This window comes from Lutjanus erythropterus, chromosome 7 (genome assembly GCF_056507025.1).
Source record: "Lutjanus erythropterus isolate fLutEry1 chromosome 7, fLutEry1.hap2, whole genome shotgun sequence".
NCBI classification, from domain to species: Eukaryota; Metazoa; Chordata; class Actinopteri; order Lutjaniformes; family Lutjanidae; genus Lutjanus; species Lutjanus erythropterus.
In genome coordinates, this window is record NC_139323.1 from 36,811,769 (window position 1) to 36,834,058 (window position 22,290).

Here is a 22,290-nt window from a genome sequence, read left to right on the forward strand (position 1 = left end):
AGGTTTTAGATCTACATGGAAGATCAAGTTTATTTAAGAACTACCTGCATACAAAACATATTGCACATCAACCAACCAGAACGATCCTTTAAAAAAAAAAAAAAAAAAAACATACTGTAGTTGACCCAACAAAAACACTTGGGATGTCACAACTCTCAGTAGTCCAAATTGTCATTTATCTTAAAAGAAAACCCAAGGTAACGCATGTTTTAGTGTCAAGAAAAAGAAGAGCTTCTCTTGTTTTTGTCTTTTTTTTTTTAAATACTGTACATTTTTTAAATAAATAAACCAAATAAATCTCCTTCCTTAGTGGAACAGTCGTGACCAGTTTCCAGCCAGCCAGTCTGTGGAAGAACCATGAAAATGACATCATTGTCACCTGGGCTTGGTTTTCCAGAAACATCTCAACACCAGGATTATTCTGGTTCTTACTGTTGCAATAGTGGGCATGTAACAGGGGATATTAACCTAACCAAACACACTTTTAATTTAATTGGATTTCGGGGGAACAGTAACCAGTATCCCTCTTGTCATATTGGATGAAACTGCCCAGTGTTTAGCAGTGAGATGTTTCCAGGAAACCCAGCGCTAATGGCTACATCTCTGTCCAGCAATAAACAGTAACAGGCCAGTTTCCAGACTCAACTACAATCAACTTTTTTAACAGAAAAAGTTTATGTTTCAGTGCAAAGAAAACAACTCTTCTATTGTTTGCTTCTTTTCCAGACACGCTGTAATAACATTTCTTCTATGACTGAAGTGGTTGCATATTGAAAAACAGAAAGCAGCTAATGTCAAACTCCTCAACAGATATATATAAAGGATAACTGGACTCATTTTCCCCACAAACATTAAGAATAAACACACCTGATTTTTAAAAAGATATGCCTCTGAAATCCTTTCAGGGTCTTTCGGTGTTCGCCACCACCTGCATATGGTGCCGTAAGGGTACATGTGGACCAAAGAGACAACTCATCTGGTTTATCTGTGGCAGGCGGTGCTCACCAGGTAACACAGAAATAAGTGAAAAGATTTCAGATGGTGTGCAGAGCCAGGCAACAACATGTTGAATCTACTCTCAAGGCACAACAGCTGATCACATGTATGTCAGACATACTTGGGTTTCCAACAAACCTATCTGCACTGCGGTACTGCCCATGCAGAATATTTAATTTACAAACTACTTCAGATGCACAAAACATCCTGAAAACAGTTGTGGAAGCATCTTTCTGAGTCCACCTGGTACAAGGCAGATTTTTTTTTCTAAAACCCTGCTATGATATTATTTTTTTACCAATAAAAAAAGAACTGCTGCATTCATACCACAGTATGGGTTTGAGTGGAATCCCTGTCTGCATTTTATAAATACTGCATTCAGTCCGTCCTCTCCCTGAGCTCTCAATGAAGAGTGGACTGAAACGTACAGTTAAGTAGATGTCTGTAAGTGTGTGTCTGTGTGTGTGTGTGTGTGTGTGTGTGTGTGTGTGTGTTTGACTATCTTTGGCAAGCTGATACAGGAAGATCTATTGTACAAAAACTGTAGTAAAATGAATAGTTGGACAGAACACGTGTGTAAAGGGGAGGTTAAGGTTCAGACCTCTAAAACCTGCGCAGTGGAACAGGTTTCAAATATTTGTAAAGTAAAAAAAAGGAACAGTGCTTGTAGTATTTAAATGTTTTGCCTTTAAGGCTGCTCCAGAGACAGGGAGATTCAATCAAGTGCAGCCAAAGAATTTAAAATATTTGAAACCATTTCCTTTGCTCAGGTCTGACTAAGAGAGTCCGTTGACGACAGGTTGTGGGTTAGAGTCCCCCTTGTAGGAGACTTTGGCGGGCCTCTCGGTGGAAGACCTGGGATCTCTGGTGGCACTGCTGCCCTCGCTGTCGGCAGCATCGTTGTTGTTGGAACCATTGGTGGTTGCCGGGGCAGACGGCGGGCTGTGCTCAGCGATGGCGTCCACCTGAGCCTGGACAGAAATGCCAGATGAACAAATGATGAACTTCTGATGCATTCAAACAAAGTCATCATTGGGTACATTTCATAAAGCAGCATCTTTATTCAAAAATAAATACAACCCAGGTTAAATCACGAGGTTTAAAGCCTCTAGAAATTGGGCTTGAAATGTATATATGGAGCAATATGACCACTACAGTTCCCTGTTGTTTAGTTGGCTCAGAGTCAAAGAAGCACTATATCGGGTAAGTGTACATGAACTTAAAAGACAATATTTTGCATTTGGATTAAGACTCATTTCTAATAATTTTATATACTTGCTGTTACATACATAAGGCCCTAAATTACATAGCTAGGATATTTTGTGTTTCCAATAGCTTTAATACGTGATAGTCAAGCATTAAGAGCAGACAGAAATTAAGATCTTTTATGGAAAGACACTTTATGAAGGACAACTGATGTCTGCCAGCAATTTATTAACACAAGACAACCAAGTACTAACCACATCCTTGTTTTTCTTGGTGTCCTTGGTGTTTGTCTGTCTGCTCTGAGATTCAGCTCTGGATATGTAGTCAGCCACAGTCACTGTTCAGACAAGACAACAGAGAAACCAAAATCACTGGTCATGACATCATCTGTTTTTTTATTTGTTTTTTTTTTTTAACAACCAAGGCCAAAATGCTGAAAGAAAGAGTCCGTCTGGAGCCCGTCTTGCAGTCTGAAAGGAGCTTTTCAGAACTTCCAGACTCTCTTATTTTTTGTCGTGTACACTTGCCTAACTGGAGACCATGTACACTTGACATCAAACACAGACAAGTAAGTCAGACTTCAGTCCTACTAGGACACACCAAACCAAACAGGACTGCATATGGCCTAGTTGTTAGTGAGCAAATATTACCCCTATGAAATACAAAAAAAAAAAAAGATGCATAATCAGTACGGACAGTGTAGGCCAGTCAGTCAACAAACCTTGTCCAATCATTTAGCAAAAGCCAACGGAGCAAGCAACACTCAGTTATCAAGGATTAAAGGGACAGTTCACTCCAAAAATACACATTTTTCCTCTTGCCTGTAGTGCTAGTGTGAGTTGCAGAGTTTTGAAGATGTCAGCCATAGATTTCTGCCTTCTCTTGAGTATAATGGTACTAAAAGGCACTCGGCACCAAAAAAATACACTTTAAAAACTAAACAGCAATGTTTCTTTGCAGTTCTCAGTTCTTCAAGATAATCTACAGATCTTGTTGTGAGCAGTTTCATGAAGAACTACTTTATTTCTAGTTGAAAGAAAGTAGTTCTTTTAGATTCTACTGCAGAAAAAAATAGTCTCTACCATACCATAATAGTTTGGGTCATGATTTCTGGAAAGAGACATTGCTGTTTTTTTGGGGTTTTTTTTGGGGGGGGGGGGTCTTTAAGCACCAGAAGCCAAGTGCCATCTATTTACATTTTATTCAAAAGAACGTAGGGTGATATCTCCAAAACTCAGCAACTGCCACCCAAACTATCTAGATGTATAAACAGAATTACATGCCAGAGAAAATTTAAAAATGTAAAATAAATGTATTTTGGATTTTGGGGTGAACTGTCCCTTGAAAAAGATTTAAACAATTTTTAACAACTTTTTGGTTTAGTAAGCTGTTGATAGCACACGAACAAACACCAGGCTTGGTGCACAACCTTTTAGCCAAGTCATTAGGAGCACTGTTCAGGGGAGGGAATACTGGCAGTTTCCATGGTTACCTGGCTGCCTCTCCTCAGGCAGGCGGATGCGGCGACGTCGACTACGGTTACGACGCTGAGGTTTAGCTTCAGGGTCATCTACGGGTGTTTGGTCATCACAAAGAGAGGGATTTGGGGCTTAAATTGCCATAAAACCAAAGACCTGAGCTTTGAACTGCACTGGCTCCTTTTACACTTGAAATGAGAGAAGATGCCCTGCTGCACGTTCTGGACTGTAGTTCTATGACAGACTTTCTTAATAAGATATTCTGCTAAAGAACTGACTTAAGAACTTATTTACCCAATGTATTCTAACAACACAGATTTACCTGTATGCAATGTTTTAGTGTGTGTGTGTGCATAAGGAAGTCTCGTAAAAATCTTCAATCCAAATAATGTGACTTCCCTACCTATTCCGTTTTCACTCATCGAGGCGTTGTCCGACTCGCTCATGCCGTCCATCAGTGTGGCGTCCTCATCTGTTCTGCGTCGTCGGGATCTTCTGCGCCGGTTTGCGGGCAGGTTGGACTCACTGGCATCTGTATCAGCTGTCTGGTCTGTCTCTGTGTTTGTCTCCAAGGCTCCATAGGCATGGTTGTCCTCATGGTCCCGAGGCCCTCCTGTAGAGTTACATCAGATTCACAGAAAACAGGTTAAATCTGCAGTCAAACTACAAGACTTTTACAAGAGGAATTTATTATGTGTATTATGTGTGTTTACCATAGCTGTTGTTATATCCTCCTCTTCCTCCTCTTCCCCGTCCACTCCCTCCACGACCTCTGCCGGGTCCAGGCCTCCTGCGACCATCTCTTTGTGGGCGTGGGCCTCTCTCCCTCTCCCTTCAACCCAGTCAGTCAATAAATCAGTCAAATGATCCAAAAAAGAAAAAACATAGACATGCTCAACAATAGCAGTGTGTACATGTGCCCTAATATTCTACAAACAATAAGAATAATAGATGGTTCAGAACACAGATTCCACTACAAACTTAGAACTACACAAGTTGCACATCTTTCAACTCACCTGTCCTGGTCCTCTCCAGCAAGGGACCAGTCACTGAGCTCATCCCTGCGTTCTGAATCTGTCTCAGAGGCATTGGATTGCTCTGAGTTGGTTCCTGAAAGCAGAAAGCAAACACACGGAGTACGGTCACGCAAAAAGGTCTGGACCAATGCTAAACTACTGGGCCACAGCTGGATCTTTGAACCCAGACATTTTAACTCCTGCCTGGTTGTATTTCAAATTTCTTGTGGTAAACAGAAGGTCACCGGGGAAAGGACACAATCCAACAGATTATTCCTCCACCTGACGCAGACTCCAGTCAGAGTTTCTCCAGGAGTTGTCAGTGTCTTGGCTAAGGCAAACACTGCAAACCTGACTCACTAAGTTACTGTCTTACTGTCTATGGCAACTATGAGTACCCAGTGTATATGTTGTATGTAACCTCTGTTACTGTGAATATAGATCATCCTAATTTCCTGATTTGGTTTGTTTTAGTGGGGATCTGTGGTAGAACCCACAGCAGATTTCTTGAATTGTCTGAACTGTAAATAATCTTTTATGTTTTCCCCATAACCCCAAAACAGATTTTTTTTCTTTTTAAACACACTGGTACTCTGTATTCCCCAATTCACAAAATTTAGGTATCCGAATCGATATCGAGTGGGAAAAAAATGGATCAGAAAATCAGAACACCTCTATTTTCAGTATAAAACTTCTGAACTTCTTCTATAAAACTGATTTCAGTGTGTCTGTTGGTACTTTTTAAACATTTTAAGCACATTTTAACAATACTGTGATTAGTGATAACCATCAGGCATCCTGTTTTTAACACCACAGTATTTGGCAGCACATAAGTTCATTTTTTAAACATTTAACTTCACAAGGTGCCTACCATATCCAGTGCTGTAGCCGTGTCCTCTGCGTCCACGCCCCCGACTGTTGTAGGAGCGAGAGACATGTGAAGATGACGAAGTGGCATTAGCACTGCCATCTGTATTATACCCTCCTCCTCTTTCCCCTCTCTCTCTGTCAGCTGGTCTGTGACCCTGGGTGATCTGACGTAACTGTTCATCAATCTGCATCCTCTCCAGGCGAAGCTGTTCAACCTCCTGGAGCAGAAACAGAATAAAGAGGCAGAAAATAAGTCAAAAGGAGAAGCAAGAAATAAAAAACGTTTGTGACTGTAATTTTCTTGTGTTATGGAAAATCAAGCAAATCTCAGAGAAGGGTCAGCACTGAACACGCATGCATAATCATCATACACACATGTACATTACATCCAGTGTGCCTGGTGCTGCTTATTCTGAATCTTGCTAGCCTGCACCCATGTACATAATCCACAATCTGCCTCAGCTCTTCTTCTAGCTGCCGGCCCTCCACAAGAAGCTCCATTATGTCCTATACACACACAGTGCAAAACAAACCAACACAAAACATGCAGAGGGCACAGGACACACACACACACACACACACACATGCATAGTGTAAAATGTATACACAGAGCAATGCACACTGCAGAACAGCAAAGTGATTATCTATGAAGATTATCATGTACAAGAAATTTGTAAATATAAATGTTAATAATCAGGTATTCCAACCAGGACATTGTTTACTAGAACTGGTAATTAACTATATATTCATCTGGTCAATATTGAAAACTTTAAGTCCATCTTTAGCTAATGATAATCAAACATCAAGCTAATTTCAGTTCCATACAGTCCTCTGCTTGTGCAGTGGGCTTTTTCCTCTCATACATTCACCTCGAACTGTGACTGATTTAGCTGCCAGCCTCAAAGTGGAATAAACTTAAAAAGATAAGCTTCAAAAGATTAAGGTTTAAATTTCAGGCAAGGCAGCTTCCTTCACTAAAAAAATATTACTGTATACTGAACTCTGATAACCTTAACTCAGTGTTAGTAAGGTAGTAAATACAAGTCTCCTTAAGTAAGTATTTTTGAATTTTCTATGAGGTATCCTAAGGTGCTTTTTGTTCATAATAATAATTCATAATTACTGATTGGTTTGACAAGTACATACACAGCACAAATTTGAGTAATGTTACTGTTAAGAATACCAAAGCTTATGAAGCGCTATAAACATGCTGGAGGCAAAGTAAATGCAAGTTAGGCTTCATGCATGAAAATTACTCCAACTGGAGCTGCAACAATAAGTCAATTCATTGAGCACTCAATCAAACGAAAATATATTGCCAACTATTTTCATAACTGAATCATTGTTTTAGTCATTTTTCAACCAAGAATGACAAACTTTGCTGGTTCCAGGTTCTTAAATGTCGGGATTTGCTGCCTTTTTTGGTCATTAATGACAGTAAATGAAGCGTCTTTGGATTCTGGACTGTTGGTTGGACCAGAGAAGCAATTTGAAGATGTCAGTCTGGGAAACTGTGATGAGCATTTTTCAATTATTTTTGACATTTTACAGGCCAAACACTTAGTCATGAAAATACTTGGCAGATTAATTGATAATGAAAATAATCATTGACTGCAGCCATAATTCCAACATGTGTTTATTGTGCCGCCTCATGCAGCCCAGTGATCAAACACTGGATAGGCAGGAGATGCATCAAAAAGGACCCTGAAATGGCTGTAAACTGAAGCTGTGGCATTAAGCGAAAGCAAGGAATTGTCTAAAACATGTACAAGCATTCATCAAAAACAAGCTATTTTTCCATAATTCAACACACAGACACAAACATACGCACATACAGGTGTCCTTACATTTAGGTAAGAGATGTGGTACTCCAACAAGACCTGGACATTGCCAATACTCTCCTTAGTACCAACAAAGGTGAATGGGACCATTCCCTGTGTCAACAAAACACAAAAACACAACACGCCTGTTAGTATGGGGCTGAAATGGAAATAATGTGGCGACATCATCTGTATGAAACACACAAAACTTGTCACACTTATCAGTAATCTACAGCAGCTTTATCAGGTCAAAGGTGTGGCAATATCAGGCTTACTTCCTGTCGAGGTTGCTTGCTGTCATTGTCTCCTTCTATCCGGACCCTCACCACACCGGACTTGTCCACAATCTCCTGGATGACTTTACCGTTCTTACCAATCACTTTGCCTGGGGGCACAGAGCAAGGACAAGATGAGAAGGTGACTAGTGACAATGAAACAGCTGCAAGTCAAAAAGATGATGATTTCATATCATGATGTTGATATTGAAACTGTAAGCACCTTATCATGGAGTAAATAACTGTGGTATATGCAGGATTCCTGTATTTTGAGAACCGTATTGTCATTTTAAGCTACACAGTTATTGTAATGAATGTTACATGATTGTCTTGCAATAATTGTCTGTAATGTGGTACTACTATCATGGCTAAAGTATTCAGTAGAGCTGCCCTAGGAATGCCCCTAGTAACCTGACATTTGGGGGATTTCCCAGCACATCCAGTAAATGTGTGTCTCTACATACCAACAAGGTTCCTGGGCACCTGGACAGAGTCCTCCACAAACTCCAAGTAGCTCCTGGCCTTCTTCACTGCCTCTGCTGACTGAAAGATGACACAGGGTTACTCAGTCTGTCATACACACAACATACGTACAGTCACCCAATCCTAACAAAATAATGCTCAAATCCACTTAAAGTAACAACAAATACGTCCACTGCTACTTGTTTCAATAAAAACACGTCTCAACATTTGATGACTCCTTTTCATTCTTTCTTTTTCACCGTCACTGATGTCACACTCATGCCTCCGCCGACACCCTACCTCTCCATAAATCCTGAAAGTGCCAGTCTCCTCATCCAGCTCAATGGCAGTGACGCCTGCAACTTTCCGTGCTTGCTGGATGTTGCTGCCATGGCTGCCGATGGCGAGGCCCATCAGATCCGGTCTCACCATGAACTCCTCCTGGAAGGACGACACCAGCTGCCTGGAACTCTACACAAAGACAAACAGAATGTTTAATTTGTTACTACTTCTTAAACTACTTTAAAAAGTTTTTTTTGGTTTTAATTAATTCACAATCCTTGAACTACATTTCTATAGACAAAACTGACTAATGACAGTAAATCAGCATGAGACACTAAGATTTATCATTCATTTACTTCACTTGTTTCAGCCCGCTTCTTGTTGCTAGTTTGGTTAAAAAATATCTCAGATGATTGAGTTTCTCCAGTTGTCAGACTGTGTACATTCTTTTTAAGAGGCCCCTGAAAAGAAGACATCTTATTTTTGTAGCCACCTGCTGTGGCCTCTTGTGACATGCCGTAGACGGACATATCAGTGTTAACCTCTGACCCTTGCTAGAATTATCTCTGCTTACTGGACTTGGAAGTACTGGTTTACTGCCTTGTTGAAAACCTATAAAACACTCCAAGTTCCTCTCTCATAGGAGATACTTTGTTCAACTCAGTGACAGTGGGAGATATGGCCCTAAAATATTCACCATATTTCAGGGCATTCTGTGATAACAATGAGCTCGATAATATGACAAAACAAAAAAATATTTTTGGTTGAGAACTCACAATAGCTGTTGAGCTCTCCTCACACTCAATCAGGCACTTCTGCTTGAGTTGTTTAAATTAGTTTGTTGTATTGCCCCTTCTGTTGTGACATTCTTATTGCACTTCTTTCTTGTTACTGTGCTTTATTATACATCTGATCTTTTGCAGCTAAACCACTTCAGCACTACTGAGGTTGCGCCATTTTTTTAGAACCAACTCCTCCACTGTGGAGCCAGCAGCAATGTTACTTTCACTTTCAGTCTCAGTCATTGATAGTGTGATAGTGGTCTGACGTCATTCTGCCAACAAGTGGTAATATTGCCATTATAATGAAAAAAACATCAGTGTTTCTGTATTTTTTGTGTGCTGGGTGCTTACAATTTTCACAACGTACATGCATTTTTCAGCAGTCACAGTAACAAAATAGTTAAGAGTTGCTTTGCTCACTTTCTGCATTCAGTAAGCATAAATACACATATGCAGCTACTGTTCTCTGTCATCACTCATTTTATACACCAATATGGCCAATCTCACAGCACAGCTGTTAACTGCTGTTCAACGTATGAGCCATGATCAAATTTCATGCTTGTTCAGTCATCTGACAACAAAAAAACAGAAAACAGATGTTTAAAAAAATATACAACCCAAATCACTGAGATACTGATTCACACAGGATTAATATAAGTATTTGACAAGTGTTGGCTTTTGTTGCCAACTGACCTCCAGATGCTTTGTGGCCTCATGGTTCCGTGACATTAGCAGCAACTTGGTCCTGATGCTGCGCAGGTGCATGTCACTCAGCAAAGACACACGCTTCACTGTCGTCTCATTGACAGACTACACAGACATACACACAGGAAATTAAAAATAGAATTAACATATGGTGAGCAACTTCCTTGCCGATTACGACAAGACAAAAAGGAATAGGTGAGTCATCCACTGTACAACATAGTGAGCATGACAAATTTGCAAAATGTCGCATGGATGTCATAAAGTACATATTCAAATGTCACCACAGAGTTACAACAAGCCAGTTACCACAATCACTAGTTGGCTGGTCTCAGGGCAGAATGTGATGCGACAGGCTCCAACGGCTTTCTTAAAGTCCTTATGGGCATTCTCATTCTGGCACCTGTAATACGAGAAACAAGTGTACACATTTACTCATACATCTGACAGGAGATTGGGATTGGAGAAATCTGAAAAGAAGCGCAAAGCTCTCAAAGTACAGACAATATGTAACACCTACAATAAACAATCTACAGTACATACGCATGTTATCTTTAACTATGAAGAGAACAAGCACATGAGTTTAAGATTTGTCCCTCCCTAATGTCTGTGTAAAGCTGCTGTACATACGCTTCTTGTAGATCCTGAGGAACGGGGACAGTGCACTTGTGAAAGGAGTTCTTGGTGATGGCCTTGTTAGGGTTGACTGGACGCAGACGTTCAAATGTCACAATCTCATTGTAAGTGGCGTCGCAGGCTGCATACTCTATCACATAAAACTGAAAAGACAGACAAGTCACATCAGCATTCTTCACTCAATGTTCTGCTAGCTACCAGGCAATATACATAGATATGATACAATTTAAGTAAGAATTTAATACTGTTAGCATTCATTTTCATGTAAATAGCATACAGCATAGAAAAGAACAGTACAGAAAATCTGTAAGACTGTCTTCATGAGGAACAATACTCACGTCTCCCTTCATCATGCGGACCTTAGCCAGCCACCAACCACAGGGCTCCTGATCATTGGCTCTGGACAAGATCTGACGGGAGATTAAGACCAAGTGAGACAAGTACAGACAGGGATAAATCGAGAAATAAGAAAAGAAAAAAAAAAAGTATGCTTATGTCATCCTCACCTCAACCTCCTCGCCCTCTCCAATGTCCTTCTTGCCGTCAGCGGGCGGTGGCATCCTGACATCACTGAAGGGCACCTGGCGTTCTGGCTGCCAACTGAAAATGAGAAGGTAATTTTTAACTTTGCTAGAACATATTAGCCCTACTGTACATTTGTCTTAAAATTTGACTTGACAGGCTTTTGGTAAGCTGCTGGAATACAGAAGTAAGAAAGACTCACTTGTTCTCAAAGGCAATGGTGAGAGAGTCATCGTGGATATCTTTGACAAACCCCTGCAGGACAGACAGCGACACAGAGAGGGGTTAGCACAGTAAGAACATGACAGCTGACTGACATAAAGTTTCACCTATGTAAGTTACACAGACTGAACAGGACAGAAAGGAAAGAGCTGATTTTGACTCTTCAAGCAAGTTCTCTCCTTTGTGAAGAAGATAATGCAATGTAAAGTTCACATATATTAATAATATTTGGTCAATGATCTAACTTATTTGTTGATGTGTGTTAATAACTTATAGTGGCCTTTGCCAAGAGAAACAACATTTCCTAACCACGATTGTTAAGAGTAAGTTCTGTTGATTATTCAGAGTTAAGAGACATCTTTCTAGAAGCAGACATTGCTGTTGAGTTTTCAGGTCTCTTTTCACTGCTTTTGGGAATCAAACACTAAACTCCATTCAATTTCACTGTTTTTGTTGGTGGCAGGAATCTCAGCAACAGACATCTTGAAATCTGGGCAAATAAAGTCTTAATTGTCTGTATGACTAGAGAACACTGGCAAGTTTTTTTTTACTTTGAAATGACACTTTTACAGCAATTAAAATAAAAAACAAATATGCCACTGTCTCTGCTTACAAATTTTCAAATGTGAGGATTAGTCACTATTCTTGGGCCTTTTCTGTGCACTGTGTGTAGGTTGTTAATTAAAAATACAAAACAAAACAAAATGTATTTTGTGTGCCTTTTCACAATAGTATAAAAAAAGATATTGAGTTTTGTTTTTGTTTTGTTTTTAACTAATATTGTATCAAAAATACTCATCATGACAACGCTATTGTGGGCTATTTATTTCTTCCTTCATGGATATTTGATTCACAGTTTGAGCATGATGTTTTTAAATGACTAAGTAAGCAAAGTGCATCTATATAAATGTATTATTTACAGCTTAATTGTTTAAGAAAAGGGAAAAGACAGAATCCAACTGATATCATAAGACAGTTGGTTGCAATACTGGATCAGACAGATTACTCAATAATAAGAAATATTAGATACAGCTCTAATTTGATGCCTTTCACACATCCTAAATACACTTCCAAGATCTGCTGAAAATAACCTTACTGACTGGCCATAAAGACACACCGGGATTTAAAATCTCAGAGGTAATGGGAAGGGCTGTGTATTGGCAAGAATCTGGTGATACATGTGCAAAGTTTACTTTTTTGTGCAATCAGAACAGTGACAACAGATAACAACGCTGCTATGTAGCAGTCAGGGGTTTAAACACAACACAAAATGAACAACTGGCTCAAATCTTGGCATGCATCACTGTTGTGATGCAGTGTTTTTGAGAATCAATACAGTTTCCCAAAATATAACACTGCGATACTCAAGTGTATGAATATTTTCTTACAACCCTTGTATGCAAGGCTTTCAGAATGTGCAATTTAAGCCACTTACACTTCCTGTATAAGGGTACATGTTCATGAAACCATAGCATCACAAATAGGGCTGAATGATTTCGAAAAAATATCTAATTGTGATTATTTTGACTGATGTCGTATGATGTGTGTATGACTGTGGTATGATTTACAATATTAGGGGAAATAATCACTGTTATTTTGTTATTCTCATTTTCAAAAAAGAAGACATACTAAGTGATTATTATATGCTTTTTGTGGGGATCTATACCCAAAATGATGGTGTATTTGTAGACTATTGATGGATACATTTTAATTACTTAAATTTTTAACAGCAATTCATTAACATCCTGAGCCTGTAGAATATGATGTACAGGCCAGGACATCTCTGCAGCACAACATTGTTGAATTTAAAATGGTACTTTGACACACTTTGTGATTTCTATAAAATCTCAATTAAACTGTTCAGCCCTACTCATAAAGCCATATATCTCAAGAGTCAGCCTGGGCAGCTGACAAGCAAAGGAGAGGACAAAGTGAGTCATGAAACCAGCAGGGTTGAGTAGAGAAAGAAAAAGCAGTGAGGACAGTGTCAAACAGTAGTAAAGGAGTCATCTGAGGAATGGAGGTGAGGCCAAAGGGGGAGAGAGGCAGAAGTAGGAAAGGAGTCGATGTAGAGGAGGAGATGAGGAAACACACGGGGGAGATGGGAGGACAGGAGACAGGCAGCAAGTCTAGAAATAGCTTTTAAGTCTACGGTATCAGTGACCCTCTCCTGACATGCCAGCTGGTCAGGATTGACAAGGAACAGCTGGCTCACACATACACATACAAAAAATAGCTCGGGCATGATGAAGTATCAAATAATAGACAGCCGTTGAGTAGGTGCAGATCGACGAGAGCTCAAAATCACTGTCATAACCACAAATATCACATACTTTAATAAGCTATATAATCAAATTCTAACAGCTATTATAACAGCTACACAACCGATTAATGATGCGGAATTGCATATACAACATGACGTCTGACAACAGTTTACTTGAGCTACGTCTTTCGACGTCAACAGTTAAAACAACTAGCGAGTGAGCTAACTTTTAGCTCGAGAAAGCTACAACCGACCGTCGAGCAAAACTGATAACAGCCCTTAACGGTTATGTAGTTCCATTATCGCAAACAAGATCATGTTTTTAATCCATGCTGAGTACAACAGAAAGATCGCTAAACAGTGGCAGTTGGCGAAGACTTGCGAGCGATGCTAGCTTAGCCAGCTAATTGTGGCTAGCGCTGCTAATACAAGCTAATGGAGAGCAGTTAGAGGGTCCAGAGCACGTCTGAAACTGCTGCCGTGGTCCATGAGACCTAAGCTAAAACACTGCATCCGTGTAACAGCCTATCGTGTCTATTGCTGAATCGATAAGCCGGTATTTACCTTGTAATAAGCCCCGTTGGAGCCACGGACCTCCACCGCCAGTTCTTCCATATTGGACACGCAAAGGATGCTGGGACGACAGGTGCTCCATAAAGCATCAGGAGTGAAGTTTGAACACTGCAGAGGTAACAACTGCTCCGTGGTGGAATGATGTTTACTCTTTACCTCTATACAAATAGGTACTACTTTACAATAAGAATATCATTATAAATAATTTATAAATGTTCATAATTAGGTTATTATTAGGTTGTAAACACTATAAATCATTAATAAGCTGTTACAGTACATTAGATAAACAGAACAACAGTGACCTGTTGCTTGCCAACTGTAGGGGAGACTGGGGACAGTTGCGACCTTTTTTTCCTTTTGTGATGGCGCATGACATTAGCAACTTTGCAAACAGTAATTGTAATTTGGCAAATTGAATAGTGGTTAATGACTTGTACAGTATGATATAGCAGAATAAATTATCTGCCATTTTTCATTGATATGCAGAACGTTTGATCTAAAAGAAACAGGTCATGCTTTATGGTTGTGTGACTTTGATTTATTATTATCTTTTTTTAATCCAATTATTTATCATTTGGGTGAAATTCCACATACATAAAATGAAACAGACTAATAAAAAAATATATATATTTCTAATTGCTATCACTGGTCAAATCATATATGTATATATATATATATACACACACATATATATGTATATATGATTTGGTGGTCTGTCTTGCGTGTTAAACCTCCTCCTACATACATTCTTCAAGTGTTGCCTTACAGATCATTTTAAAGTTATACTGAGGGAAGAAATGTGTCTCAGCAGTGGAGAACGTCTGCCCTGATGAGCGTTCTGTCTTCCAGAATGATAACAGCTGCAGCCACATGTCAACTGTGGTCACTGAAAGGATTTTCTAAAAACAACAACCTTCATCTGAGCTCTGTTTTTCCGTCTCTCCAGTCCAGGTTCACACATTTGTAGCTAGACATGTGGACTCGTGTCACATGACACGGGCTCAAATCAGACTTGAGTCACAGATTTCATGACTTTATAGACTCAGCTTGACAAAAGCAAAAGACTTGTAACTCGGCTTTAATTTGATTTTAAACACCAATGACTTGTTACTTCACTCGGACTTGGGCCTTTTGACTTGAAACTTTCCCCAAAACCCAGAGATTAAAAAGTATGCTATTTAAAAAGTGAGCCACAAGTCAATTAATTTCCCTTTTTTTCCTGAATCAACTAACATCAGCACAACTAATTCTCAGCATGTTAACACTAAATTCCCCAGAACCAGTTTTGTTTGAATCAGTCCGGCAGCATCCAATCAAGTTGCAGGAAAGAACCATGAAGAACTGACATTACGTTACTGAGCTGATTGGAAAAAATGATAAGAGATCATGTCATGCGTGTACAAAAATTATGCAGTGGTCAAGAAAGAAACAAATGTATGCAAAACATGCTGGTCAAAAATTACAGATGGAGACACAGCTGCTTTGTTTGACATTTGATGTTGTACAAATAACAGTGAGTTGAGGATCTATTAAAATAGCATCACATTTAATGAATCTGTTAAGGTAAAAATTAAAAAAGTTGACTTAAGTGTTAAGATCTTTTGACTTTTTGTGAGTTGCAGAATGTAGCATCTAGACTGGAACTCACTTTATCTGTTGTTGCACCATGTTGGAAGAAAAACCTTACGAGGCACTTAATTATGATGTTCCTGTTCCTGACTGACATGTACTTCTGGTGCATTAAAAACAGTAAAATCTCTTGTTCTAGCTGAAAGTTAAACTGTTTCACACCCACTGATGATGATGCCTTCCTCAGTGTGCAGGTTGAAGTAACTGAAGTTTACAGACTTTTTTGACAGCGGTGACCCAAATGGGGCATTGATTTATGCAGGAGTGGCATGCAGCGTGTACACATACACACACACACACACACACACACACACACACACACACACACACACACACACACACACACACACACACACACACACGTTAATGTACCATTTTACTTCAATTAACATTACAGTATCTTTCAGTTTCTTATTCCTCCATTTCAAAGCTGTGACAGTGCAACAGTGTCACAAATGTAATATAAAGCTTCCATACTTTATTTTTTAAGTCCTCAAAGTAAATTGTACCTTCATCGATCCTCAGGCGGTAAGACTCCTAAATTCATCCTCCACACTCCATCATGAAAAATACTTTCATTACTGATTATTTAAATAATTTATTAATTTATAAAGTAGGCTTAATTAAGCTAGTAAAACATAACAGGGGTCTACATACAGCATAAAGCAATTGACATTTAGAATATATATATTTATAAATAAATAATAACTATATACGATACAAATCTAAATACATGCATATTTTCTCTAAAATAACATACCATAAATTCATAAATAATGTAAACATGGTCTAATCTCATAGAATATGATGAGTTGCTGCAGATTAGGGCTGGGAAATAATCAAATATCAATACCAATATATTAATATTGCAACAATATTGTAGGGATGATTATTAGTGCTTTTACAAAATATTAACACAATAAGACTTTTAATGAATAATCAACAGTAGTTTGGTAAATAATGACCAAATGGGTAAAAAATAATAATAATAATAATAATAAAACAGGTAGAACAGTCTGGTAAAATCAGAAAATTACATGAATTTAATGTGATGCAGCCTTTAAAACCTGGAAAAGAAAAGAATTGGGCCGGATGACAATATAAAAACGTCCAAAATGTAAGATGTTATCCAGTCACAATGTCAATATAATATCAAAATATTGCCCAGCCAGGCAAGGTTCTATTTATCAAAATGAGCCAGGTGGGGTAATTTACTACTGGAAAACAAATTTATAAAGTCTGATGTAAAATTTATCATGTCTGTCTCATTTTAGCAGATCTTCACTCATCCTCCGCAGAGGAAATCATCAGCTACAGTGTGTAAACTGTGATAAATAAAGTAAATATGTCAAAATACCACATTTTTAAGACCAAAATAACTTGAGAGAAAATACCTCCGACACAATTCAATCCTTCATTCATTCATCGATGCGGCTCATGAATGGTTGCAATTTGGTGTTTGTCAGAGACAGTTTGTTTAGCCAGGTGTGTTGTGTTCATTCACATTCGCAAATTCTTGGACGGGGGAGGGCTGCTTTAAGATAAACACACATACATACACAGAGTGAAGCAGTCAGTCGAACAGAGAGCAGGAGAGCTGACTTGTCTTTTAGAAACAACCACTGTGACATCTAGTGGCCAACAGTTACCCTCCTGGGGACTCTTACTCTTCTACATCAGATATCTACTCTGATTTGGCACAGTGTGTGACTGCACCAGAGATGCACGACAAAACTGAATGGCAAAACAAACTGTAATGGGTCACATCAGTGTCAAATATATTTACAGTTATTAGCAATTTATTATTGCAGGAAAGAAAAGATATAAAAGAAAAGCTGATCAGTTTTAGAGGAATAATACACACGGAAACACACTTATTTCCTAATGTTCTCATTTTTTTGCTGTACTCCGGAGGCTTTATCAACCCAAAATGTTGGCTTTTGACATCCTGGGAATGAGACTCAACAATCAGCTGTCCCTCTGGTGCATTTATGAACAGCTCGGACAAATCCTGCTGTTTCTACCCTTAAATTGTCACCAGTGTGGAAAAGTCAGCCTGACTTCTGCAGGTTCAGAAAACCAAAACTATCATGAAGTTTGTTGAATTTCACATTCAGCAACTCAAAACCGCATCACCCCAAAACCCAACACGGTCCCCAAACAGCACCAGACAGAGAGAAAAAAAATACTAACAAAATAATAGGTAAAATTGACTAATGTTAAAAGAAAGGAAGACAATAACAAAATAGACTAAAGCTAAAGAAAATGATAAGAAAAGAATTAAAATGACATGTAAAGTACATTTTATTCATTTTTTCATCTGTTAGTAATTCATATATATAAGACTACTGGCTGGGCTGAAGCTGACACACTCAACAGGTATGATAGTAAATAAGCCTTGTTTCATCTTACTCTCTTTGTTCTTGTTAATATGAAGACAAAAATAATAATTTGCTACAGAGGCACACAACATCCCAAACACATAACATTTTCATCACTGTCATGATGAAATATACCGCTTATAAGACCGAGACGTTCCTTTATTCCACAGCGTGGAGCCGTACGGACATACAGGTGTTACACATGTAAGAAAACAAAAGGAGCTCATTGCCAAGTAACTGAAATCAAACTGGGAAGATACAAATGATTTAGGAAGAAAAAGATAAGTATTTAGATAATTAAATAACTGCCTATTTATAAAGGAAAAAATAAGCACAATTTTATATATTATATTATTTTATTATTATAAGCACATAATGCAAAATAGATATCATTAATAGCAAAAGCACATGATATAATCACTTTAAGAGATTCTGTTTAGCATTTAGATTTAGATTAGATCAATTCTGAGCAACATCTGAAGGGAAATTGTTGATCTGTAATGACATATAACACACATGAATCAATGCATTACATTAACACTATAAGATTTTGCACAGGACAATATTTTGCATATTCCTGCATAACCTGTGCATCTCTTTCATTTAAATAATGGACCCATTGTACATTTTGTCTTTTATTGTTTTTTGTAATATTTTTTTTTTCAAACGTTATTGTTACTTTTCTATTTATGCTTCTTGATTTTCAGTGCTTGCTTTCATCTTTAGTTATATTTTTCTCGTACTATGTTAATGTTATGCACTAAAGGTGCACAGAGACATCATTATTTGTATCTGTATCTGTTCAACCTACAAAGTTATATGGTAGAGGACCAGAAGAGGCCATGGTTTATACCGAGTCATGTTAAATTGGGCAATGTTGTACTTTCTAACGTAATATTCATTGTCAATGCAATTTTCATGCCTACAAAGTATCAAAATAATTTAATACTGGCATATAATTAATTATGAAATACATTTCCACGTCTTCATATTGTACTTTTCATCTCTTCTTTTTATTCTTAGGTAAACTCAGGTTTTATGAACCACCGCCTCCCCTTTAACTGGGGGATATTGAAACTGTTTTATAAATCATTATCATAATCTTGATGCATTAAATCAGTGCCTGATTAAGGTAGATGCAACCTTGTTTTTGTAACTATGCCGAGGTAACCATAGAGTTGACTTTTTCCAAATAGTAATGAGCAACTTTGGATAGAGGAAATATTTGTTTCCATCACATTGTTTGTGCTTTCCAGAGTAACACATTTAGATTCGAGTGCATCCCTATTGTGTACCAACGTGTCAAAGAATTTTTTTTTGGAAAACCTACCTTGCAGTAAAAGCAGCTGCTGATTTTCAGGTGTTGCTGTTTTTATCTTCCCTGCATAGGTGTAGATTTTTTTGAGGGGGGTGTTGGAGGGGACAGGTCCACTTCAATATTTAGAAAAGATGCATTTGTCCCACCCAATAAAAATATGGAAGTAGCAGAAGACTTCTTTTTGATGAACTGCTTGCATAAAAGACTCAAATTAGTGCATAAAAAAATCATTCAGGTAATTTTTAAAACAAGTGTTTGATGCTCAAAATTTCCTGGTGCTCAGTATGTGTCCTCCCCAAATATTGAAATTGCCCTTACTCACCTGATTCACTGCAGTGGCTGCAGATCCATGTATTAATCATTTAAGTACAAGATATAGATGCAATGAAAAATTAAACAAGTATACATCTCAGTATTGTGTCGATGCATTTTAAAAGCATAAAAGAGAAACAGAGAGCAAACTTGAAATAAAGATGAATTATTATCCAACAAAAAAAAAAAAAAAAATACATATCCTTTTGGATTTTTTAAGGTATCTTTTGATGTGTTCTGACAATATGATGAGGCAGAGATGAAGACAGCGTGTTCCTGCAGTGTTTGCACTGTGTGTAATTCAGTGTGTACGTGCAGCTCTGTGGTGAAAATATTCTGCCTGGTCTGAAGACATTACCACAGACCCTCACAGTCTGCCTGATAGTCTGTTCTCACGTTCTGATTTAAACCAGTTTACCAATTCCATTATGCTAAGCCTGAACACTGGTTGGGAAATGATGAACGATTATGTGAAACACATAATCTCCCTGCTGCACCATCATTGCAATATGACAGCCAAATTTCATTCATCCTATCCAATTTCTTCCTTATTTAAGGAAAGAAAATTACTGGTCCCAGTAATCAGATATGTAGCGAGGCTGTGTGCAAGAGTTAAGCCCACTCCCATTAGGCTTTCTGCCTTGCTCCTGCTGTAGTCAAATACACACACATACACACGAACACACACACACACACACACAGAGGGAGACAGATACACATGTTCCACATGTCTGACCCTCCTCAGTTCTCACATCCCCTTTCACCCGTTTCAAGGACTATTATTTGGCCTTGATATATTCTCTACAACATCATCCGTTAGCGATGCCAGTTTGAAACACAGTGTCCCTTAAGTGGTTTAGAGAGCTGCAGACAGCCAGTCCCCCCTCCATCCATCCCTCCACCCCCCCACCCCCCCCCCCACCCCCCCTAGCACACACACACTTCAAACTCTCTCCTCCTCTTCTGAAAAAAGGCCTGCACAAATGTTCTTTTTCCAAACAACAACATAATTTTTGAAATTAGGCTAAATTAGATAAGAATGCAATTTTGTCTTTTTTGGCCGTGATTACCCTCTGACAAAAAAAACAAATGTAATGACGAGACATTATTTGGCTTCATTCCCCTTCTCTTTCTGTCTCTGTGGAGTAAAATCACCAGCGAGCTGCTACATTAAACATCATGTAATTTATTGCTAATACACTCTGGATATCATGGGCTCCAGTGTCACAAACAGAGAGAGGTGTGTTGAGCCTATGACTGTTTGTTCTCCTTCACACATGTCCAATTTCTCTCTCCAATCGGGAATGCATTATAGGTGTAATTGAAAATTAGTAGTACATCTTTTCTCTCTCTCTCTTTTTTTTCGGGGGGTAATTTATCAGGCGTCATTGTTCCTGCGTGACACCTCCAGGGCCTGTTTCTAACAAGGAGCCTGGAGCACCGAGAGGCTTTCTGCTCGCCCAGGCCCCGTAGCGCTTTCTCTGCTTTGTCACTAATTGTGGCCTCCTCTCCACTGAATTGTGATTCGGGTAAAAGAGCTTGTTGGCTCGATGCAATGAAGCTGCCGGTGACGCTCTCACCATTATCAAAGATACTCTTGATCTTTTCAAAAGCAGGAAATAGATTTTTTTTTTTCCCAAGCCCCTGTTCAATCACACAGGGGGTTGGCGGGGGAAAAAAGTAATTTGCAATGCGTCCATTAGTTCTTCATTAAAGCAAGATTAAATTGCACCTCAAATCACATCTGCCTTTTCTAGAGTAAAGGGTGACAGTTTTAGGGCCAAAACTAATTACTAGTGCCAATGAATGAGAGAGGAAAACAGGGCTGTTTTTACATGAGATAGTGTGGCCTGTCATTATATTCAGACTAATTCCACTCTGCCTGCTCTCTTAATGAGACCAGAACGTCCTCACATCTCTCTCCCTCTCTGTGTGTATCTGTATCTGCCTGCGCTCCAAATGTATAATTTTGATAGCACTTGGAGTTTGCATTAATTAATTTTTCTGCGAGACCTGCTACAAGTGCCAAATCTGTGATGTTCTGAATTATCATTTAGAGAGGAAGAAAAGACAGACAGACAGAAAGACAGACAGACAGGGGCAAAGAGAGAGACAGACGGTTGCTGAGAGAGTGAAGGAAGAGACAAACTAACTTTAACTTAGTTCTTCTTTGTTTGCTCCGTCTGTCTGCTCGTTATGAGACGTCATGTCATGTTACTGTTTGTCCTGTCGTGTTACACTCTAAGAAATGAGAGTTCAAAAACGGTTCTTCCTGAAGGGCTGAGGTTCTACACAAAACCAATTTCCTCTGAAGAACCTTTTTTTGAAGAAAGGGTTTGTCAACAGTTCTTTGTAGAACAAAGACTTTTCTTCCAAAGAACTCCTCAATGATTTCAACAATCCCTGAAGAAATCTTTTGTCAAGGATTGTTTGTATCAAAAATGTTCTCTGTGGAACCCCCTGAGTGTGTTCTAGAACACACCCCTGGAATATAAAATGGTTCTTAGTAGAACCCCTTTGGTTGGTTCCAGATAAAACCCCTGGA

At 38.7% G+C, this 22,290-nt stretch overlaps 1 protein-coding gene across 2 annotated transcripts; it reads right to left on the reverse strand.

Moving 5' to 3' along the window:
• fxr1 (FMR1 autosomal homolog 1) lies at positions 1-14,198 on the reverse strand. Of its 2 annotated transcripts, XM_084723655.1 has the most exons (18): positions 14,097-14,198; positions 11,250-11,302; positions 11,032-11,125; positions 10,864-10,935; positions 10,520-10,668; positions 10,199-10,292; positions 9,881-9,997; positions 8,424-8,594; positions 8,126-8,204; positions 7,663-7,771; positions 7,414-7,510; positions 5,568-5,784; positions 4,697-4,790; positions 4,394-4,512; positions 4,084-4,293; positions 3,695-3,772; positions 2,457-2,539; positions 1-1,967 (listed from the first exon to the last, which is right to left on the reverse strand). In XM_084723655.1, exons 1-18 carry the CDS (start codon positions 14,145-14,147, stop codon positions 1,773-1,775), a joined length of 2,082 nt encoding a protein of 693 aa, XP_084579781.1. In that variant the 5' UTR covers positions 14,148-14,198; the 3' UTR covers positions 1-1,772. The 2 variants fall into 2 exon arrangements, with proteins under 2 accessions (XP_084579781.1, XP_084579782.1); XM_084723656.1 differs by lacking the exon at positions 3,695-3,772 and having other exon boundaries at positions 7,414-7,500; positions 7,662-7,771.
• Between the last annotated feature and the right edge of the window lie 8,092 nt (positions 14,199-22,290).

Bases quoted from the DNA above. Each gene is read 5' to 3' on its own strand.
- fxr1 (XM_084723655.1), bottom strand. From the start codon at position 14,147: ATGGAAGAACTGGCGGTGGAGGTCCGTGGCTCCAACGGGGCTTATTAC. The intron at 4,513-4,696 runs GTGAGTTGAAAG...ACTGGGTTGAAG, and splicing joins GCTGGAGAGGACCAGGACAG to GGAGAGGGAGAGAGGCCCAC. The intron at 2,540-3,694 runs GTAACCATGGAA...TTGTCTGAACAG, and splicing joins GCCTGAGGAGAGGCAGCCAG to TGACTGTGGCTGACTACATA.